The sequence below is a fragment of the Episyrphus balteatus genome, chromosome 2, assembly GCF_945859705.1.
Source record: "Episyrphus balteatus chromosome 2, idEpiBalt1.1, whole genome shotgun sequence".
Taxonomy (NCBI): domain Eukaryota; kingdom Metazoa; phylum Arthropoda; class Insecta; order Diptera; family Syrphidae; genus Episyrphus; species Episyrphus balteatus.
The window spans coordinates 83,517,935-83,539,447 of NC_079135.1; the positions used below are offsets into that span (position 1 = coordinate 83,517,935).

At 29.5% G+C, this 21,513-nt stretch overlaps 1 protein-coding gene across 4 annotated transcripts in view; it reads left to right on the forward strand.

Moving 5' to 3' along the window:
- LOC129912604 (neurogenic protein mastermind) overlaps positions 1–17,970 on the forward strand; it is an 81,958-nt gene extending 63,988 nt beyond the window's left edge. For 2 of the 4 annotated variants that reach the window (XR_008771868.1, XR_008771873.1), the window contains exon 4: positions 940–1,117. Coding sequence is in view for 1 of the 4 variants with exons in the window: in XM_055990910.1 (XP_055846885.1) it covers positions 14,895–16,061; positions 16,125–17,558 (2,601 nt within the window). In the remaining 3 variants the exon portion in view is untranslated. Of the gene's footprint in view, positions 1–939; positions 1,118–14,894; positions 16,062–16,124 lie in introns of those variants that run through there. The other 2 variants (XM_055990910.1, XR_008771871.1) reach the window with 2 other exon arrangements.
- Positions 17,971–21,513: the final 3,543 nt, after the last annotated feature.

Below are 21,513 nucleotides of genomic sequence, written 5' to 3' on the forward strand. Positions count from 1 at the left end.
GTAAAAAAAAATATTAATTTAGCAAAAAATTTGTTTATATTAGTTTTCCTGCATCTTTCTTCAAATTTACAATACGATAAAAATTAACTTCAAAAATATTCAATTGATAACATGTTTTTCTAATGCATTTTGCGGTCAGAAAACATTCTAAAAACAAATAGAATCTGTATTAAACTAAGCGATTTTCTGCTTGGTTTTTTGCCAAGAAGATTTGCCGTCTTAAAATAAGCGGACAAATCTACTTAATTTTTCGCACCTTAAAAAAATGTATCCCAGAAGTAAAGAATCCTTATAATTAAGATGAAAATCCTTTTATTTTTGTTAAATATTTTAATTTTAATAAGAATGCACATTAAATTAATTAGAATTCATTTTATTCTTACCAGGTACAGGTACACTTAAATTTTATAAAATTTAAATGAAATTTACTTTGATTTTAGCAGATTTAAAACGGAATTCATTTATTTTTATAAAAAATCTTATTTTTGTTTTATTACCGATTTCCAAAAAGGAGAAGGTATTGAATTCGTCTGTATTTTTTTTGTTGTGTTTGTTACCTCATAACTTTGGACTGAGTGAACCAATTTTGAAAATTCTTTTTGTATTGGAAAGCTGGTGGCTGTAATGTGGTCCCTATTCGTTCAGTTTTTGCCATAAGAACTTTTAGAAAAACCATAAAACCCAGTTTTGATCCATGGAAGACGGTTTTTTTTTGATAAAAATGATTTTATTTGTTATCTAAGATTGATTCCCTTTTGAACCATCATGTTTGCGTCTTATTCAAATCGATTCTGAGTTGTTTGTAAACAAAATTTGTTTTAAAAAAGTACCTACTTCTAGCATTTTTCTAAGCAATTTTGAAACAATCAAAAACAAACATTTATAAATTTCTTTATTTGAAAGCATATTAATTTATTTTTTTATTTTATTTTCTTTCAGGTGAGCAACCTTCCTTTCAAATGAATATCTTAAATATTTATTATTTCGGTGAGCTATGCATAAATGTCCGTTCGTATGTAAGATATATACAATTTATATAAACTAATCTATTCAATAAGTTTTTTTGCTGCTACTAATTTAGCTCTGCAATATTAAAAAAAGATGTATAGGCTTTTTTTAATTTTATGAGAATAATTTAGATGTTGAGAAAATAAATTTAAACTTTAAAATTTAAATTATTTAATGAACAAAAATAAGAATCATCAAATTGTCAAGATATGATAATTTACACTTCAGATTTATGTACGTATACGCTCAGCTGCCCTTTTCTTCACCTCAGTATTTTAGTGATATAAACAACAAAAGCCTATTTTTAACAAAAGGACAATAATTGAAGTTTGAGTTGAAATAATACAAAAACTTTAAGAAGAATTACATTTCTAATTTTATTTCGAACGGACTGGTTTTTTTTTGTTTGTAACCCCTGATTGAAATAAAATTACAAAAATATGTTAAAACGGATTGATTGCCTTAATCTCCAAAGTATACCATTTATTTTTTTTTTCAATAAAGAATTTCAAGATATTTGTTTTCTGTAGGAACCGTTTAAAACAAAACTTTTTTTTAAATACAAAATTTGAAAAATGTTGTTTTTTTTTAAATAATATTTAATATTTTAAATAAACCAAGCAAAATTAAAAGTTTTCAAAAAAAGTTAAATTTTGTAAAAAAAACAACTCAATTTTTATCTAAATTGTAAGAAAATATTTTGCATTGAATTTTTTTTAAGTGCAGAAAATATTTTATATGCAATCAAATTTGTTGCAATAATGCAATTATTTTTCAGTTGCAATAAAAAATTTTTTAAGTTGAAATACATATTTTTTAATGCATATTTTCAATATTTTTTTTAAAATTTTGAAATTGATATTTTTAAAACTCTGGTTTGGCGGCTGATATTACATTCTAAAAAAAATCGAAATACCTAGTTAAAAAAAAAAAACTTGAACCTTAATATAGTCTTTCAAAAAATAATTATAGAAACATATAGTTTTCACTGTTCTTTAAGGAATCAATTGAGGCAGTTTTCTGTGTGAGTAATTTTTTTTACTAAAATTCACAGTCTGGACAAAAATAGTATAAAATGAGTTTTAAAAAAATTTTGTTCGCCTATTTTTAACTTTGAAATCGATTATTTCAAAAACTATGAGTTATATTATATTGATTTAAAAATTAGAATTAAATGTATAATTTTGCCTTTGGGAAATGGTATCATTTTTGACTGTAAGTGTTGCCGTTGTTTTTTAATAATTTTTTTTTATTTTGATTATTTTTTTTTTAGAAAAATGCCCCTCCCACCTAAACGGGGAGAGATAGACCCCCTCCCAAAAAAAAAATGTTTGTATTGAGCTCCTCTTCAAAAACTCGTTGTCAAATCCTGGTGCCCAAGTTATCCTACTACGTGCCGAAACAACATTTTTGTTTTATACCTAAAAGTTTGAATTTCTGTATCTGGGTTGAAATCGAAAAAATTTTTTTTTCTAAGCCAATTTTGAAGTGATTTTCATAAAAAATACCTCGATTGATTGAGAAATAGATATAGTTTTAGAATATATTTTTTAAATAGCATGTTGTTTTGAAAACATATACTTTAAATTGATGCCGAAGTTGGGCAAATGACGAAAAAAATGGAATCTTTAACTTTGACAGCTTATAAATGCTAAGTGGTTTAACCGAGTTACATGTTTTATACATTGTTGAAAAGGTATATTTATCTTCTATCAGAAACTGTAAACAAATCGAAAATGGGTACAAAATTGTCGAAGTTAGAATTTTTTCAATGGGTGAAGGTCCAAAAAACCGTTTTTTGCCCGTAACTCTAGATTTTTGGGGTGTTAGGGGATTTTCAAATACCGTTTCGTATTCAGTGCGACTAGCTCTACAAAGCCTGATAGGTCTCCGCCCGCGTATATTTTGAGTGTTACACCGTGTAATAATTATTTTATGAGAAAACAAATTTTCGCACTTTCTAAAGAGAAAAATAAAAAAAAAAATTCTAAAATTTTGGGTTTTGGATAGTTCCATTGATTTTGCTATTTCACCATTTCAAATAAAATATTTAGTACTCAAAAAAAAAAAAAAAAGAATGAAGCTTTCAAATGCTTTTTACCTATAGAAAATCACTAAATAAAATTTCGAACTTTTTTGTTTTTTTTTTATTTTTTTGTCTAGTGTAGTTGATATTTATACTGAAATGTTTGTTTTTGGGCTAGCAAGGCAAATGACGTCTCTAACATTTCGTCATAACATGACTTTATAATACTATAAGACATACAATTTTTAGAAATATGATCCAATGTGAACCTATTCAAATAAACCCTGGTGTAAAACAACCAATAAACCACAAAAAAAAAAAAAAAGTACCGGCCATCGCTTGTGTACACTGCCACCTTGACGACCGTAGAAAGTAAAAGTTATTTTGACTGGGTGACTATAGATATATTTTAAGTTCGTTATGTATTGGTCGAATTTGAATGAAATTTTTCGTGAAGCTGGCAAAAGAAAGTGAAGATGGTCAACAAACTGCATTATTAGCAAACACACAAAAAAAAGGGAAATAAATGGAGGATAAACCTGTTTTAATGGCTTTCCGGAAATTTTGAGAGAAGATGCACAAATCTGCTGCAGGTTGTTTCACATTCATTTTCACATCAAAAATCCTGCTTGGTAGGTTATAATTTTTTTTACTTTTGTTTTGTGTGGATTCAAGTTGAATTTTTGGCGGGAAAAGATTCATCTTTTTGCAATCATGTAGGGATTCAGCAAAAAAAAAACAGGACCAACTTTCTTTGCGATTTTATAATAATTTTTTTTTTTTTTTAATTAAAAGAAATACAGATACAAACCCTTTCCCTTTTTTTGATCATGAAATACATACAACAAAGTTGATTTTTTTTGTTCATATAGTCATGTAGTTTGGAATGTACCCTACAATGGCCTACATTTACTTTTACTCGAAAGCGAAAGTACACATCCATCTCTTTGAGATATGCCATGTTAGATGGCTTTTGAATGGAAAGACCCACACGTCGAATCTGGGTCGGACGACATCAACAGCAACAGCGACATCGACATCACTTGTCGCTATGCCGTAGGTGCACTTCATTGTCGTGTCGTTGTTTTGTGGGGCTGAGACTGAGGCGAATGCAATTAAATATCTCAGCCGCATATTATCCACAAAATGCCATTGGCAGTTCAAGGCACGAGTTACTACTATACTACTACACTTCTTACTTTGCCTTCTAGCTAGAGTGGATACCTTTACTATTGTGGTTTGTATTGTAACCCGGTATACGAGTACACCTAGTAGCGGTTAAAGTTAATTGATCCGATTTTTTTTTTTGTTATATTTGTTGGCTTGCTTTGGTTTCTTGTCGCTCAGAATGATTGGTGAGAAATAAGTTAGAATAGGACAATGGAAATGGAAATGTAAATGAAATGGAATTAATAAATTATCACATTTTTTTTTGTATTTGTTTCTACTGACTTTGGTAGAGTAGTAGTGTAAAGGCTTAAAATGGTTATCACGGTATGGGAAGTGATTTATGTAAATTCATCAAATATACGGTTAAATGAATTTCTTTGATTGAATGAGAATGTACTTTTTTTTTTCTTTGATAAACGAGATACTCAGTGGTAGAAATATAATTATTCAATATCATTGCCAAAATTGTAGATTGTGGATGATTAGAAATGTTGTAACAATTGGCTTATATTTTTGAATGAATGTAAAATATTTTCCCTTTAGTTTGATTTATGGTGGGTGTGATATAAAGGTAGATGGATGAAGAATTTGAATTTCATTGTTGGCAGATTGATATAAACGCTGACAGAGCACAAAAATGATTAATTGCAAATAGCAAATACATAATCGAATTTTCTCTAATTTACAAGTAAGCAACAACCAATTAAGAATTTAGATATAAATTCATATTACATTTTTTTTTTAATTAAGGACGCATGTTAAGGAAATAATATTCTAAAAGCTACAAGATAACATAACTTTGAATAAAAATGTTACTCAAGAATAAAACTTGTAAGTGAATTAGAATAATTTCCCTTTTGAAACTCATATAAAAACAGGAGAGAATCTTTAAAAACGTTGTTTTGTGAAACAAAATGTAAATAAAATATAAAATGTTTGTATAAATTAAGGTCTTGACCAGAAAACGATGTATGCTAATGATTGCTTTACAACAAAAAATTTTGTGATTCTTTTTATCCTCAGAGAAAATTATAAACAAATTTTCAAAAACATAGTTAAAACAAAAACTAAGAATTTTTTTAAGCAAAACTTAAAATCAAAACTACAAAGAATTTCAAAAAAAAATCTGATATTTTACAACAAATAAAATGTTAAAATTTCTTTAAAAAAAACAAGAATGCGAATTAAGTTATGATTTATCCGAATTCGTTCCAATTTTTCACATTGGTATTGCATTTCAAAAATTACAAAAACTATTTTCAGTAAAAAAAAGAAACACATCTAAAAAAATAATTATTACATTATACAGGGTGTCAAAAAAGTATCTAATGGATCAAACATAATCTTTTTTATCAAAAAAACAAAACCGACTTCCATGGACCAAAAATGGGTTTTATGGTTTTTCTAATAGTTCCTATGTCTATAACTGAACGAAATTGAAATGGGACCGCATTGCAACTACTATCTTACCAATACAAAAAGAATTATCAAAATTGGTTCACTCAGTCCAAAGTTATGTGGTAACAAAAAAAAAAAATACAATCAAATTGAATACCTCCTTATTTTTGGAAGTCGGTAAAAATATGGATAGGCCAACTCAAGGGTTCTCAGAATTTAATAAATTGTTCATCCCAAATTTTTACGATTTTCGATTAAATTCAAATTTTCTGAAATTTCGAAAATCCCTACTTTGCAACAGTATTTTGCTTCCTCCATTCATAATTGATTTTTGTTTTTTATAATTCTTTTACTAAATTGCCTGATAATAAGAAACAAAATATTTTTTATTTCATACACCATTTTGCTGCAAATTAATTAACAGTTCCAATAAGTTTTACAAAAACTCAATTTCTTAAGTTTTTTTTTTGTACGGTTTGACACTATTTTTTTTTTCTTTTGAGATTTTTATAAAAAAGATAAAAAATGAAGTTTCTAGAAATTAATTGGTTCGTTTTAAAATATTGATTAAAAAAAATTTGAAATTTTTTCTTAATTTCAATGTTTCTGTTGAAAAAATTTCGTTAAAATCAGTTAAATCGATTAAGAGAAATTTCGAAATCACGAAAACGGTTCTATGACATTTACCATTAATAAAGGTTAATAATATATTTGTATTATTCCAGAAGTAAGGCTCTTTAGTCCAAAAATACATAATTTTCGTACTTAGAGATATTTTTGAAAAAAAACAATCTTTTATATTTTACTCATAATGACAAGTAATTAATTTTTTAATAAACAAATTCTATTTCGCCTCTAGAAAATCACCCAAGTTGAGTACTTATAAATACAAAGCTTAATTTAAATGGGATAGTACGATAACTAAGGCTGTGAAAATTAGTAACGGATTCTTGTAGAGCAGTTAAATACAAGCATTTTTTAATACATATACGAGGGAGGGTCTATCTCCCCCAGTTTAGGAGGAACGGTCTATTTTCTAAAAAATTACTCAAAATAAAAAAAAAATTATTTAAAAATGATGGCAACACCTACAGTTATGCATGATACATTTTTCAAAAGCCAAAACATTACGCTTTATTTTAGTTTTCAAATCAAGTTATTTCAATCAATAGTTTTTAAAATAATCGATTTCAAAGTTAAAATTTGGGAAAAAAATGATTAAAAAATTACATTTTATTCAATTTTTGTTAAGGACTGTAGATTTCAATACAAAATTTTCTAATAAAATAAACTGCCTTAACTGATTTCTAATCAAATGCTGAAAACCATTTGTTCCTATGCCGTCGAGTTTTTGAGAAAATTGAAAAATAAGAAAACTACTTTTTTTAAGAAGAAATTTTATTGCACGTATTTTAAAGATGTTATTGTTAATAAGGTGTTTAGTTTCTTTTCTGGCGAAGGGGACAAGGCAAAATACTTTTGATTAAAACTATATTGACATTGGCGCCTGCCTGGCGACTTTACATACCCTGAGCGGAGCAATAAAGTTGCGTTAGCGAGACAGAGAACAGAGAATATTAGATATAATAAAAGCTATTGATATTGCCGCCTGCCTGGTGAGGTATCTAGTGTTTTTCTTGGAGATACACAAAGCTCTCAACTTACTCTATGTATAAAATATCAAAGATCTTTTTAATGGTTGCAATGTAATGCCAAATTTAACAAAAACAGTTAAAAATCAAAAATCTGATAAAAAGTAGATTTCGTGCTTTTCAATTTTCTCAACAACTATAATGCATAAAAACATATAGTTTTCAATGTTTGATCAGTGCGTGTTTTGAGCTTTTTTTCACAATTTTTGACTATGAGTTCGATTATTTTAAAAACTATTGACTGAAAAAACTTGAATTGAAATTTAAAATTAAGTGTAGAATTCAGGCTTTTTAAAAAGGTATCTTTTAAAGTTGTAGGTGTTGCCAATGTTTTTAAATATTTGATTTATCATTTTTAGTTTTTTATTTATAGAAAATTGCCCCTCCCTTCTATACGAGGGGGGATAGACCCCCCCTAACATAGTAAAAAATGCTGTTCTACAAAATTCCGTTACTATTTTTTTTTTTTATAGAAAATTGCCCCTCCCTCCTAAACGAGGGGGGATAGACCCCCCCTAACATAGTAAAAAATGCTGTTCTACAAAATTCCGTTACTATTTTTCAGCGCCTTAGTTATCGTACTAAAACGCCTACAAAAACTTAAAATCGAAACAAAAATTCGAATCATACAACTTCAAAAGCGAATTTCAAAACACCACCTATTAATTTTACTATGAGGAGTTGTTAATATTAGCTATCAAATACCCTTATTTTAAAATCATCTTTAAATCTTAAGTACACATTCCATCACATAAAATATTAATACTTAAATAAATAAATAAAGGAAAGACAAATTGTAATGTGTCAAATTTTGTTATAAATCCTAAAGTGTACAAGTAATTTAATCATAATATTGTGTTTAGGTATAGCTTTTAGGTAGTTTCTCAAAATTCAATTATATCGACTATATTATTGTAGGTACCAACAATTCAAAATCTAAAATCAACAATAATAAGAAACTCTTGAATCAAAGACGAATTTAATTTCAAATCCCTCAAAGGCAAATGATATTCTCTGAATTTGAGTCTTGAAACATGCATTCTAATATTAAATTATTTATATAATACACTCTAAATCTTTTGATTAACAATAACAAAGAAAAAATAATAAAATTAATAAAAATTAACTTTGAAAACTTTATTTTTTGTTTGTGAAAAATGTTTTTACAGTAAATAATTAGTAAATATTAAATTTAAAAAAGCTTTTTAAAAATCTTCAAGAAATTTAAAAATTAATTTTATTTCATTATGAATCAAAAATTAATAAAATTAATTTTTTTAAAGAACATATATTAAGACTAACTCATTTATTAACTTTAAGAATCTAACGCCTAAATTTTACAAAATATTCTAGAACTAAATTTTATAAAATCATTCTTGCATTTTTTAGTATTAAAGAGAAAATCACAAGATTTTGTTTAGTTTATTAAATAAATACAGCATAAACAAAAACTAACATAACCTCAAAATATGACACACAGCTTAATAAATTTCAGCTTCATTTGTCTTTGTGTATAAGTTTGTATAAAATATTGATTTATTTATGTTATATGTACTTATTTTGGCTCTCATGGGAACAGTTATATCTACATATTATTATTTCAAAATTCTTGGCTTGAATTTCAAATATAAACTTTGCAATATAGTTTCGCTCATATTTCTGTCTTTATACCTTCATTCTTCATCCAGCATGCCTGTTGTCATAACCCACATCATCCCTCATTTTGGTACTACCTACTTCAAAAAACACAACCTAAAGTATAAATGTGTAGTTTAAACCAGCTACCGGATAAGTGGAAAATTTATGTATGTAAAAGCTCAAGCACCCACAAACTTATCAGTTTCAATTCAATAGAAAAGTAATATAATGTGTATAGTTGTTGGGGGCGAATTTATTTACATAAGTTTTGATTAAATAAACCACAAAACTTTTTTGTGTTCGTCGATTTATCGCAACATTTCTTTTTTTTATTTGCAAATGTTCACTTCCAGTGAAAGTGAAACTTTATTAATCATCTTCTTGCCAAAGATGCATCCGAGTGGATATAATATTTGCACTATGCAGGTACCTAGTTTAATATATTGTTTGTATCTAAAGAGGGCATCACAACAATTAAAAAGTTGTCATTGCACAAAAATGTGCATATATGTGGGACATATAATAGTTAAAACCTACCTTAATCATCTTTCTATAGACATAGGTCGTTAGTTCAATGTCACAAAACGCACTTGGACCCTTGTACATTATAAAAAATTTTTTGTTTGTGTGCCTCTGGGTTATAGTGGGTATAGAGATGCTGAAGCTTGCTTCCTTATTTTTAAGGGTATTTATTGGTTTCATTGTTTTATTTTTATATTCATGGTGACAATATTATTACTATTAAATTAGTTTTATAACTGTTTCTGCTATATTGAATAATGAAAAAAAAAGGCTTTGTATGTCTCATTACTTTTTGTATACGAGACACAGGCCTAGTCAAAGAAAAAACATTTTATAAAATTAAAAAAAAAAAAAAAAGTTACTCATACACCCGAGTGAACCGATAAGTTTTAAACTTAAAAAAAGGAAAACATTAAACAAATTCAATCGGTAATGCAGGTATTTTTGAAGTGAAAACTTCTTTAAACAAGATGAAACGAAAAAGCGACTTGAAAAATCAATTGACCATACCTTTTTTGTTTTAATAGATATGAATGAATTTTATACAGTAGATAGGTAAATAATAAATAAATTATGATTGTGCAAAATTTCAATTAATTTCATATTCCAAATTCTGAGATAACGGTGAAAAGATGTTCACGTTATATCTTTTGATCTAGAGCACATAAAAAATTTATTTAACTTTAATACGCATGCTGATAATATTACATTTCATTTAAACATAACGGTAAGTGCACTTGAAATATACTTCAAAAAACCTGTGAAGATTTGTTGCCGATGACCAGCCAGCAGTAGAGGAAGTACCGAAATCTCAGTTTGAAATTTCGACATGGTTGGCTTTGAAAAATTCTTACTTTTTTTGTAGGCATGGTAGAAATATGATTCAAGCGTCATATAAAAGGTGAAATAATAATGATATAAAATTTTTTATAGGGTGTCTTTTAAAAAATGGATTTAATGGCGTTATAAGAGAAAAGAGATTGATTGTTTTGCTTTTTTTATGAAAACTAATTTGGTTCTAGCTCTTTTTGTAGATGTTGTATAGACATGGTTGATATAAATATTTTGAGCTGAAACAATAAGCTTTCAGATGGTATAAAATTTATTGTAGGTTGTAATATAAAAAAACTGATGGAATAAAAAAAAGTTATATTTTTTCGATTTTTTTAAAATGATTTTTAAGGTTTCACTTCAACCACGTGTGAATTGCACACATGATTTTTTTTTTATATATTTTCAGTCAGCTTAAAAATTCAATCAAATTTTAGTTGAGTGTCTTGAGGTAGTTTTGAATTTTCGAAAAATTGATTTAATTTTTGTTTGACTCAAAAGTTACTGTGAATTCTCTGGCACAAGAGGCAAGAAGAGTTAAGTGTACAAAAATTTACTTTTTTACATTTTGCATTTTCACGCATGCTCCCTCTGACGTTTCAGAAATGTGTATTGTTTAAAATGCATACCTGTTTGAAATGTAATGTACAAATCCTCACTGATCGATGTAGTATAGAAAAACTCAAGATAACAATCAGACATCATATAATGATGGGTGATGCAATTCTATCTCTATATACCTCCAGCTACAGCCTAAACAGCGATCGAACGAAAAATTGACAAAATCTTACCATACTTGCATTGTAATCAAAATAGAAAAGTTTATTTATTTTTCAAAAATGTATCTAATGATTTTGATTAAAATTTTTGTTTGTAATGTTACAAATAAAACTCTGCTTAGTGCATAAGTCTGCCTTAAAATAAAATATTTTTTGAGCCGTTATTAAAAGTTCCTGTCATAGTACCATTTTATTATTCCCTGACTTGCTCATAAACGACTCAACTAATTCCAATGCAATTTTTTTGCAGGCATATTTAAGTCAACTTATAAATTATAAAAAAAAAATTATTTTAAATAAAAAAACTTTTTTTTTTTTGAAAAATCAAGTTTTTTGAAAATAGAGCAATGATTTTTTTTTAAAACTTTTGTATGGTCCAATTAATAATTTCTTTAAAATGACAAATCAATTTTGTTTTTGAAAATTATTGAAACATTTTTATAAAAAATAAAACGACTTTTTTATTGTTTTTTCTTTCATAACTTTTTAATTAAAAAGCATTATTATTAAAAGCTTTAAACTTAAGAAAATTGTTTTGCTAAAATTGCCAACTTCTGAAGTGCTATAGGTATTTCAAGGCCTAGACGAAATCAACAATATATAAAGAAAGTAGCGTATTGGAATTTAAAAACAAATAAATGTGATAATTTTATAATTTTTATAAAATAAATATTAACTTCATAGAAGCAATATTCCTGATTCACCAAGTTTCAAGCCAAAATAGCTCATGCACATTAGTTTTTGAGTTACTTAAGACATCCTTCACTTTTTATAACCAGGAGAGTTGAAAAATATTAAGATACAAAAAAAAACCTGTGTTGCTCATTTTTACAAGAAATTTTAGAAAAACTCTTTTTGTTTAAATTTGTGTTAGCCTCTATAAAGTCATGTCAAAGTATCAAATATAAGTAAATACTTACAACCAGTACTAAAGTGTAAGCTATGTTTAATTATTTCTTTACTTAGTCATCGCAATGCATTCATCTCAATCAAAATAAACGATGTGTAAGTGCTGTTAAAAGTGCTTGGTTTTGCAGATTCATAGCGGGGGATTTTTCCCAAGGGATAGATATATAATATATTGCATAGAAGAGTGTGTAGGTTGCTTTTAACTATCCAAACAAAACTTTCACCCAGTAGCAGTTTTAGCAGCTGGTGCCACCTAATGACTTTTTGTACTTTCTGCGAGTTATCTTTTTTTTTTTTTGTTACTCTTCTTCATTGAAACTACTTCGCCTTTCCCAAAAGTTAATGAAAATAAGTTAAAATTTCCTGACTTTTTATTCAAACAGATGATATAGCTTCTTTTTTTTGTGTGTATGCTTTGTTTTAAAATAAAACAGCTGTGGACAATTTTATGCAAATTATTTGTACTTAAGAAAAAAAAAATGCGAAATCACACAGGATAAATTAATTTGCTGAATAAGTTGGTTACTCACACATAGTTGGATAAAAAGTTTATTAATTCAGGTTGACAATTAAGCAAACACTCAAGTGCAAATAATAACTGCCAGTGTTGAGGTGAATATTCTAACGGAATTAACTTAAACTTTGTTGGATTTGTGACTAGTAAATTAGGGTTTACTTGATTTATAAAGCAATGATAAAACAACAGCTTGGAAGACTTAATATTATTCAGAATTTATGTATTTTTTTTTTATCATCAACCATGATTGTATTACGTTGATAGTTTCATTTGCACTTTAGTATAAACAATATAAAACAAAAAAAGTAGTTTAAAAAACAACGGACAAATTCTTCTAGCAAGCAAAAAGTTCACATCAAATATTTTACCTCATTTAATTGTTTACTTCTTCAACCTTTTTTTCAATTAAACAGTTTAAACCGAAAACCAGGTCAAAGGTGACGATGGAAAGTTGAGTTATATGTTTTTTTTTTTTTTAATAAATAAAAGTTGATGGCAATCAATTTCTTCTTATTGAATATTCACGTATAAAATTAATATTCTTCAGATTTTAATGTGAACCTTTTGAACTTTTTTTTTTATTAATTTTTTATTTTTTTTTAATTCATTTTTCTGCATTGTTTGACTTTGCAGAGGGATTAAAAATTTTTAGAGTTTAAATTTGATATATCAAATGAAATGTAATTTCAATTAAATTTGTATGTGTTCTAGATCAAAAGATATAACGTGTTTAGAAAGAGAAAATCTTTAATTAATTTTTTTTTTAAGCTCCCATACAAAATGCTACCGAGCTTATATTTATTAAAGAATTTTAGCCGATTTCCGAATAGGAAAATATAGTCAAAAACCTATTTTTAACGACATATTTTTTTTAAGGTATTGATCACGTTACAAGACTCAAAATTGAATAATTCGCCATCTCCAGTTTTCGAAGAAGAAAATATTTCCTAAAAGAATCTTATCTAAATCTAAAATGAATGTAATTTTTTATATAAAAAAAAGTTGTTAAAATCCGTCAGGGGAAAATAAAGCCCTTTGAAGTTAATTAAAGAAAATTTGTTCTATGTCATACTAATATTCGTTGTAAAATAGACATGAAGACACAATACGTAAATACGCCCATCATTTTCACTAAAATCCCTTATAGAAAGAAAACACCTTCTAATTTCCTTAGAATTGTGTTTCTAGAATTTAAATATTTTGAACTGAAAGACAACTATTTTCCACATTGATTATTTCCTACTACTTTTAGAACATTAAGATTAATACATTTTTTAAGACAGTTTTCAAAATGTCACGTACCTAACTTAAATACCAAAAAATGACCTTCAACCTTAAAAGCTTACAAAAACCACCTCATAAAATTCTCATCATCTTTCTGCCATTCTAAAAGCCAATGTATGTGCGTGTGTGTGTTATTATTTTTTTTTTTTATTTCAAAATGTAATTCTCACATATAAAAGGTTTCAAACCTTTTCAACCACCTTAAAATTAAATGCATCGATCAATCTTAGTCCAAGCGTGACATAAAATGTTTGCTGTGCAATTTTCAACTTGCTTTTTCAACCCTATTATTCAAAACCTTAACAAGAAAGAAAAAAAAAAAGGAAACTTTTACACATCTCTTTTCTTTCTACATCCACATCATATTTTTTGAACAAAATTCCTCATAACCCAAAGAAAAGTTAGAAAAACTTTTTCAACTCTTGTTTTCTTTCAATTTTTTTTTTTCTTCCTGGTATAAAGAACACACAAAATGCACATGGACGTGTGTACGCCAAGTAAATTCCTTGCCCTAAACGATTCTTTTCAAGGTGCACTTTTTGTTTTTTGTATTTTTCTTCTTTTTTTTTGCAAAAAAAAAAATCCGCGAAAATATAATTTCATTTCCCACAGAGAGAACTCATTTTTACACCAGCAGTTGCTAATAGATGGCAATGTGCACTAAAAACAAAAAAAAGAACAAAACTATACTTTTATAAGAGAAGAAAATGTGACGAACTCGTAAACACCTAATGTGTGCTTTTGAACTTAACACACAGTATAGTAGCACATTGTGAATACTAATACCGTCCAGATCAGCACCTGGAAAGCATAAATTCTGCGCCCCCCCCTACAAAGAACTATGAAAAGGGTATAACCTACGTGGATGATGGTGCCTAACCAGCATCATCAACCATCATCTCTAGAGTAACCACCTCATTCGCGGGTAAATTGCGGTGCAAATTTTTCGCCTGATTTTCACAAGTTCATGTCGAATAATACGTGCGCGGGAATGTATTTCAAAAGTATATGAGAAACCACGCCACACACACGTTCGTGACATTATGCAATTCTATGGGCAATATTAGTAATTTTCACCTTATATAAAAGTTTCTTGTTCTCACGTATTTGTAGAGCGTATTTTTATTAACGTCTATTATTTCTTTTCTTTCTCATTGCAGACAATTCTACGGATAGCATGCATTTTGGCAATTGCAACAGCTGTACCAATTCAAGGTATATTGAGCAATGGTGGAATTGCAGATAGTTACGGACCACCTCCGCGTGGTGTACCAGCACCTTCATACGGACCGCCACCACAAATTCGTGTTCCACATCGAGAATATGGTGTTCCACAACAGATTCCATTCCGAGAATATGGTCCTCCGCAACTAAAGTATGGACCTCCAAAGTTAAATTTCGGGCAGAACTTTAACGGCGGTGGGTTTAATGACCAAATAAAATCATACTTCGGTATTCCCAAGCCATTCTATGGCCCACCCCATTTACAACAATCGCCAGCCTCAACTTATGGCCCACCACCTCAAGGCAAGCCATTTACCACCTACGGCCCACCTCCAAAGCCCCAAGGTAACTTTGGACCACCAAGACCAGCTCCTAGCTATGGCCCACCATTGCCACAACCCTTGCCATTGGTAGCGCCTGGACCGGTTTTCAAACCTAATGGCAATGGTTTCCCATCTCGCCCTCACACATCATATGGACCACCTCCATCGGGTCAATTTATTGGTAGACCCAATCTCAGTTACGGTCCACCAAGGCCAAGTTATGGACCACCCCCACTACCCAACTTAAACCGTCCACCAACAGAGACAACAATTATTGTAACCAGCGGAAATGGCGGCAACGGAGGCTTCCAAGGTGGTCACCATCACTCCCATGGGGGTAATGGTGGTGGTGGTGGTGGTGGACCCCTAAAGCAGGTTCAAATACAGGTGGAAAATCAAGGCAACGGTCATCATGGTGGCAACTCAGGTGGTGGGCATTTCCACACTGCTTCCTGTGATGGTTGGAAACCAATTCCGGCACCATTTGGTCACTATGTCGAACATAACAATATCCAAACTCAATCAGGTTACAGCACAGTATCGAGTGGTGCAGCTCAGCATCAGACGACAATCACCACCTACAACAACGGAGGGCGAGGAAACTTTGGCGGACTAACAGATGAACAAATTGTTGCTGTTGCCCTGCAGTCGGGTGGTTTTGAAACGGCACCTACACAATCACTACCAGCTTCGGGACCTATTGATTTCCATTCAGGTGGTAGTGGATCTGGCGGAGATGGGGACCACCATTTGAATTCGATAGAATCTGATAATCTACAAGTAAGTTTATAATTTCCTCTCATTTATACCTACGAAAAATCTAATAATAACTTTTTTTTTCAGCCTCCACTTGGATCGATTGAAGATACTTATTCAAAACCCCCACAAGATTCATTTGCACCCAATTCAATTCATGCCCAGAAATACAATGAAATCAGCAGCGGAGAATATGGTGCACCCCCAATAGGAAATGGCGGCAGTGGTGGTAATTTCCAAAGCAACAACCACCACCATCATTCTGAAAACAGTGGAAGCTTTTCATCACAGGGCTCAAATCTTGGCATTTTGTATGGCACACAGAGCGGAAACCAACGTCCCTGGTTGAATAACGCTTTAACACCACCTAGTAATCCCGTGACCTATCGTCCGCCAGTGCCACAGGGACTCCTCGAATCGATTGGAGCAACAGTACAGCATTTGGATCAATTTGGGGTTAAGCCACCGAATCAACCAGCAACATATATTCCACCACCACCAAAGGAAATTGCTGAACCAGCCAGCCAATATGGACCACCCCAACAACCAGCTAGCCAATATGGACCACCCCAACAGCAACTATTGCCTCCTCAGGAATCTGTAAATATTGAATTCCATCATCAGGCAGGAGGAGGAGGAGGTGGTAGCCAAAATCAATACCATCAGCACCAGCATCATCATGAGAATTATAGAGAAGAGGAACGTGGTAATGCATTTAACCAGTATTTGCCACCACCTCCACCAGTTCCAGCACCACAGCAGCAGCAAGGATATTTACCACCACCACTACCCATTAGCCATCAACATCATCATCAAGGAAGTTCCTTTGGCGGAGCATCATCTTTCAGTGGTAGCCAGCAGCAACAGCAGTTTATTCACACCCAAGGATTGCCATTTACCCAAGAAGCTAGATTTAATCAACCTCAAGATTGTGGCCATGGACCGAATTTAGTTGGTGCCAATTATCAATTCCAACAGCAACAATTCCTGGATCAAGGTGTTGGCAGGCCAGCAAGCTCATATGGACCACCCCCATCAGCACCTGGCAGTGGTCCAGATGCCATTGGATACGAGTCGAAACGTTCCAGTGTAGCAACTCTACCAGATAATAATGTCAATTCGGAGAATCTTCCTGGTTTGGAAGGATTAAATGTCATTTCAGCACAAAAATCACAATCAGTTTCGCTTCCAGTGGAAGACTTGCAAGCATCTCCTTTCCAAATTCAAATTCAATCATCTAATCCTTCACAGTCTTTAGTTAACAGTGATGGAAATACCAATCACGAGGAAGTTCTTTCTCAAGGACTTTTACAATCGATTCTTACAGCTATAGAACAGCCTCAGCAAAATAATAATAATCAAGGTCAAGGGTCACTTCAAAGCCTTCAAAATCGTTCGGATGTTGATGTGCATTTGGATGAAGATGCCACCGAAGAGAAAGAATCAAGCTTAAGTGCTACCAAAGCTATTGTGCCAGAGTCAAGTGAGACTTCGGATGATGCCGCAGAAGAATCCAAATAAACCTCACATTTCTACTTCCTAATTGCATTATTCAGTCTAGTTAATTATTATTATTGTTTGCTGTCCCAAACATCATTGCCCAGTTTAATTTATTTGCTTAATTTTAAATTACGAAATTATATCGTAATGAATTTAGTTTTTAAGTTAAAGTCTGTTTTTTTTTTTTTTCATAATTAGTAATTTATTTAAATAAAATTAAAAAAAAAAGAAAAATAATAAAAAATCACTGACGAAGTAGGATTTTGAAAGTCGTCAGTGTTGCCATACCGACTTACAGTCAGAACTGGCTGTCAAACAGCTAAATAAATAAATAAAAATAAAATGTATAAAAATAAACTACAATATTTTTAAGGTCATCTGAAATGTATTGTAGTTTTGATAAATTTATTTCGGTTTCTTATTTAAAGGAAACATATTTAAGTCAATAATAAATTATGTAAAAAATATTTTGGTATTTAATTTTTTACTAATTTCAAAACTTACCTTCGGTAATCAAAATAAATAATTCAGGTTCTGAAGATTCGGTTGGCAGAGTTGAGTCACAGATACGAGTTACAGATTCGAGTCGCAGATTTGAGTCACAGTATGTTTTTTTTTTTTGGATTTTTGAATTTTGGGGCGGTCGGTTTTTTTAATAATGTTTGAGGCTTAAAATATCTTTGAAACAGATGAGGTTTTAATATGTTTACATATATAAAATCAAAATATTTCTAGAGGGGGTCAAAAAAAGTTTCAAGATGGTGTCCTTTCGTACTAAAATATTTTAATTAGTTAAAGATAGAAACCAACCTGGCTTACACCGGTTTGAACTCAGATCATGTAAGATTTTAAAAGTCGAAAACATTAATAAAGTTTTAAGAAATTATTTCTTGTGCCAGTTTTCTTTTGTCCCCACTTTTTCAAAAACATTCTAAAACTGTGGTTATTCAAAACAAAATTATTGGTTGGACCAAAAAACTACGAACAATGAAAATTTAGTTTTGTCACAAAGTGCACAATTTGTTGCTAAGCCATTTCACTATCACTATAACTATACTGCCCATAATCTCGTAAAAGCCCTAACTACATTTTTCTTAATTCTGAGTTATAGAGTGACACAGTTAATCTAATATCGCAATTTGGCTATAAAAATGAAAAAAAATCAAAAGTGTATTTTGAATTTTCTGACGTATTTGAAGACCTAGACTAAAAAAATAAATGGAGGATTAATCAGAGACATTGCCTTTACTCCAAATATGCAAAAAAATCAAAATCGAAAATTTTTTAGTTAGGGCCTTTACAAGATTATGGGCAGTATAGTGGAGTAACTAAAGCTAAAAAAAATGGCAATATTAGGGAACACCGACGAACAGCTCTGATTTAAATGATCTTTTTTTTTTCAAACGTCGGTAATTAAAAATACTTTAAAGTCTATAGATTAAAAATTGTAGCTGTTCCCCTTTGATTTTTTAAATTTAATTGAAGACTTTTGTGAACAAAAAATTTTTTTTTCAAAAATTTTGCTTAAATTTCATAAATTGATTGATGCCAAAAGATATTCTAGGAGGAAATTAAAGGAAAAAAAATATATAGGAGTGAGGGACAATCTTCCATCGTTTAAGCGATAGATAAATTTTATTAATAAATTGACTTTAAAAAGAAAAACATATATTTGAACACAACGGCAACACCTACCATATTTAAATATACATTTCAAAAGCTAGAAGCTTTTTTCATATTTGTAAAATTAAAATTTAGTAAATTGAATGAAGGGCTTTTGAAAGAATGGTAATTAAACTCAGATTTTTGAAAAAAAAAAAATTATTGAAAAAATTTTAACATTTCGTTTTTAAAACTTTTTCGTAATATAACTGCATTTATTTTTCAAATTTTTTGGCCACATTTTTTATGATTTGAAACTATAAAAGTAAATGTCAATATGTAATACAGTTTATAAAAAAAAATTAAAAAGTGTTTCATTTTAGAAGAACTTTTTTAAATAGAAGTTTTGAAGAAAAAAAATTTATTTATTTTCTTTTTAAACTTCAACATTTAAATATCAAGTTATTTTTTCTTCATTCAATAGCTCTCAATGTTGAAAATTAAATAGCAAATAGAAATGAGATTCTGGCTTTTTAAAAACGTGGATGTAAATATTGTAGATGTTGCCGTTGTGTTCAAAATACATTTTTTTTTTTTGCATTTGAAGTCAGTTTGTGAGAAAATTGCATTTATCGCTTAAATGATGGAAGATTGTCTTTTATTCCCATATATTTTTTTGCTTAAATTACCTAGAGAATCTTTTGGTATCATTTATTTTATGAAATTTAAGCACAAAAAATGGTTTTAAAAAAAAATTTAATTTTAATTTTAAAAACAATACGGCAACATCAACAATTTTTAACCTATAGACTTTAAAGTATTTTTAATTACCGACGAAGTTTGAAAAAAAAGATCATCAAAATCAGAGCTGTTTGGCCGGGTTCCCTAATAATTTGCTTTAATTACTCCACTAAACTAAATAGGTAATACACAAATATATTCATCTAAGAGTTTTCCAAAACTAAACACTGAATGCTTAATGTACCTTACTTTACACAAAATTTAGAAAATGATATATTACCAAAGGTTTCTTGAAAACCCTCTGGGCGTTTTTTGCAAATATGTTTTCTTTTTTTTCGTCCTTTCTTTTCAATTATTGTATGTGTCTTTATCAACGAGAATGAAACTGATGTTGGATGGTATCATATATATATTTATATATTTACCTTTCAAATATATATATTTACCTTTCAAATTGAAGTCCAATTACATTGACTTGCAAACTTTACACTCCCTTAAGCGGATATTGGCGTCAGTCACATATGTTTTTAAAGTTCAACCAGAAAATAAAACGACAAGCTTTTGAAACCATTATCGATATATAAACCAAGTAATTGAGGGAAATTGATTCTTTCCACCATATTGTTGTTTATTCTTTGTTGCCTGAAAATATATATGTAATTTTTGTGAATGTTTAACATTCAAAAAGTACACAGGTACAAAATTAAATTCAGTTTTCCATAATAATATTTTGCTGTTTTTTATTTATTTATTTATTCCTGAATCCTGAAGTAAACGAATCAATTTGTAAAAAGAAGCAGAAAAAAAAAAACAAACAAACAAAAAAATTCGAATCAAAAACCATCCTTTTACGTGACTCAAATATGCAGAACGATGTAGGAGGAGAACTCTTGAAACTTCAACGGCACATCGCACAAGTGTCATTGGGTACGATTTAATGTTTTGTGTTTATCTTATTGCCATTAAAAAATTTTTGAATTTTATGTGAAAAGTTTTATGAGATCTTACGAGATTGTATATGCTGCTTTTGAGTATCTTTTTGAAAGAGAGAGAGAGTATACTAGATGGATGGGACTTTTAGAAAAGTTCACATTTGTATTATATGTGTGTACAATCTACAATACTTATATACCTACTAAGCTAAAGCCTTTGATTTTTTGTTATTACTGTCCTCTAGGTATAGTTTGTATTTTATTCACTTTGTAAACTCAAGCAATTTAAGAATCTTCTTCGTAAGGAGAAAAGATTGTGGTTGTGGTTGGATATGGCTTTCAAAGCAGATAAAAGCTACAACCGTTAGCTCATATCTGAAATATTATAGTGAAACTTACTCTATAAATACTTTGAAGAAGACTCTTAAGAATGTTATAAAATATCTCTAGATGTGTTTAAAGTATAGTTATACATATGTTATGTTTCAGAATATGCCCTTTAATTCTAATAATTTTGTTTAGAAATTTTTTATCATGAAGTTGGTGGTAAATGGGGTAAATTTGCAATAGTAAGAGTAAATTAGATGGTTTTGGGGTTTTTATGAGCTGAAGAATTATCACAACAAAATTGCTGTTGTTCGACCAATCTCTAAGATGTTAAATTCTCGACTGGTTAATTAAAAAATTATTAAAATACGAAA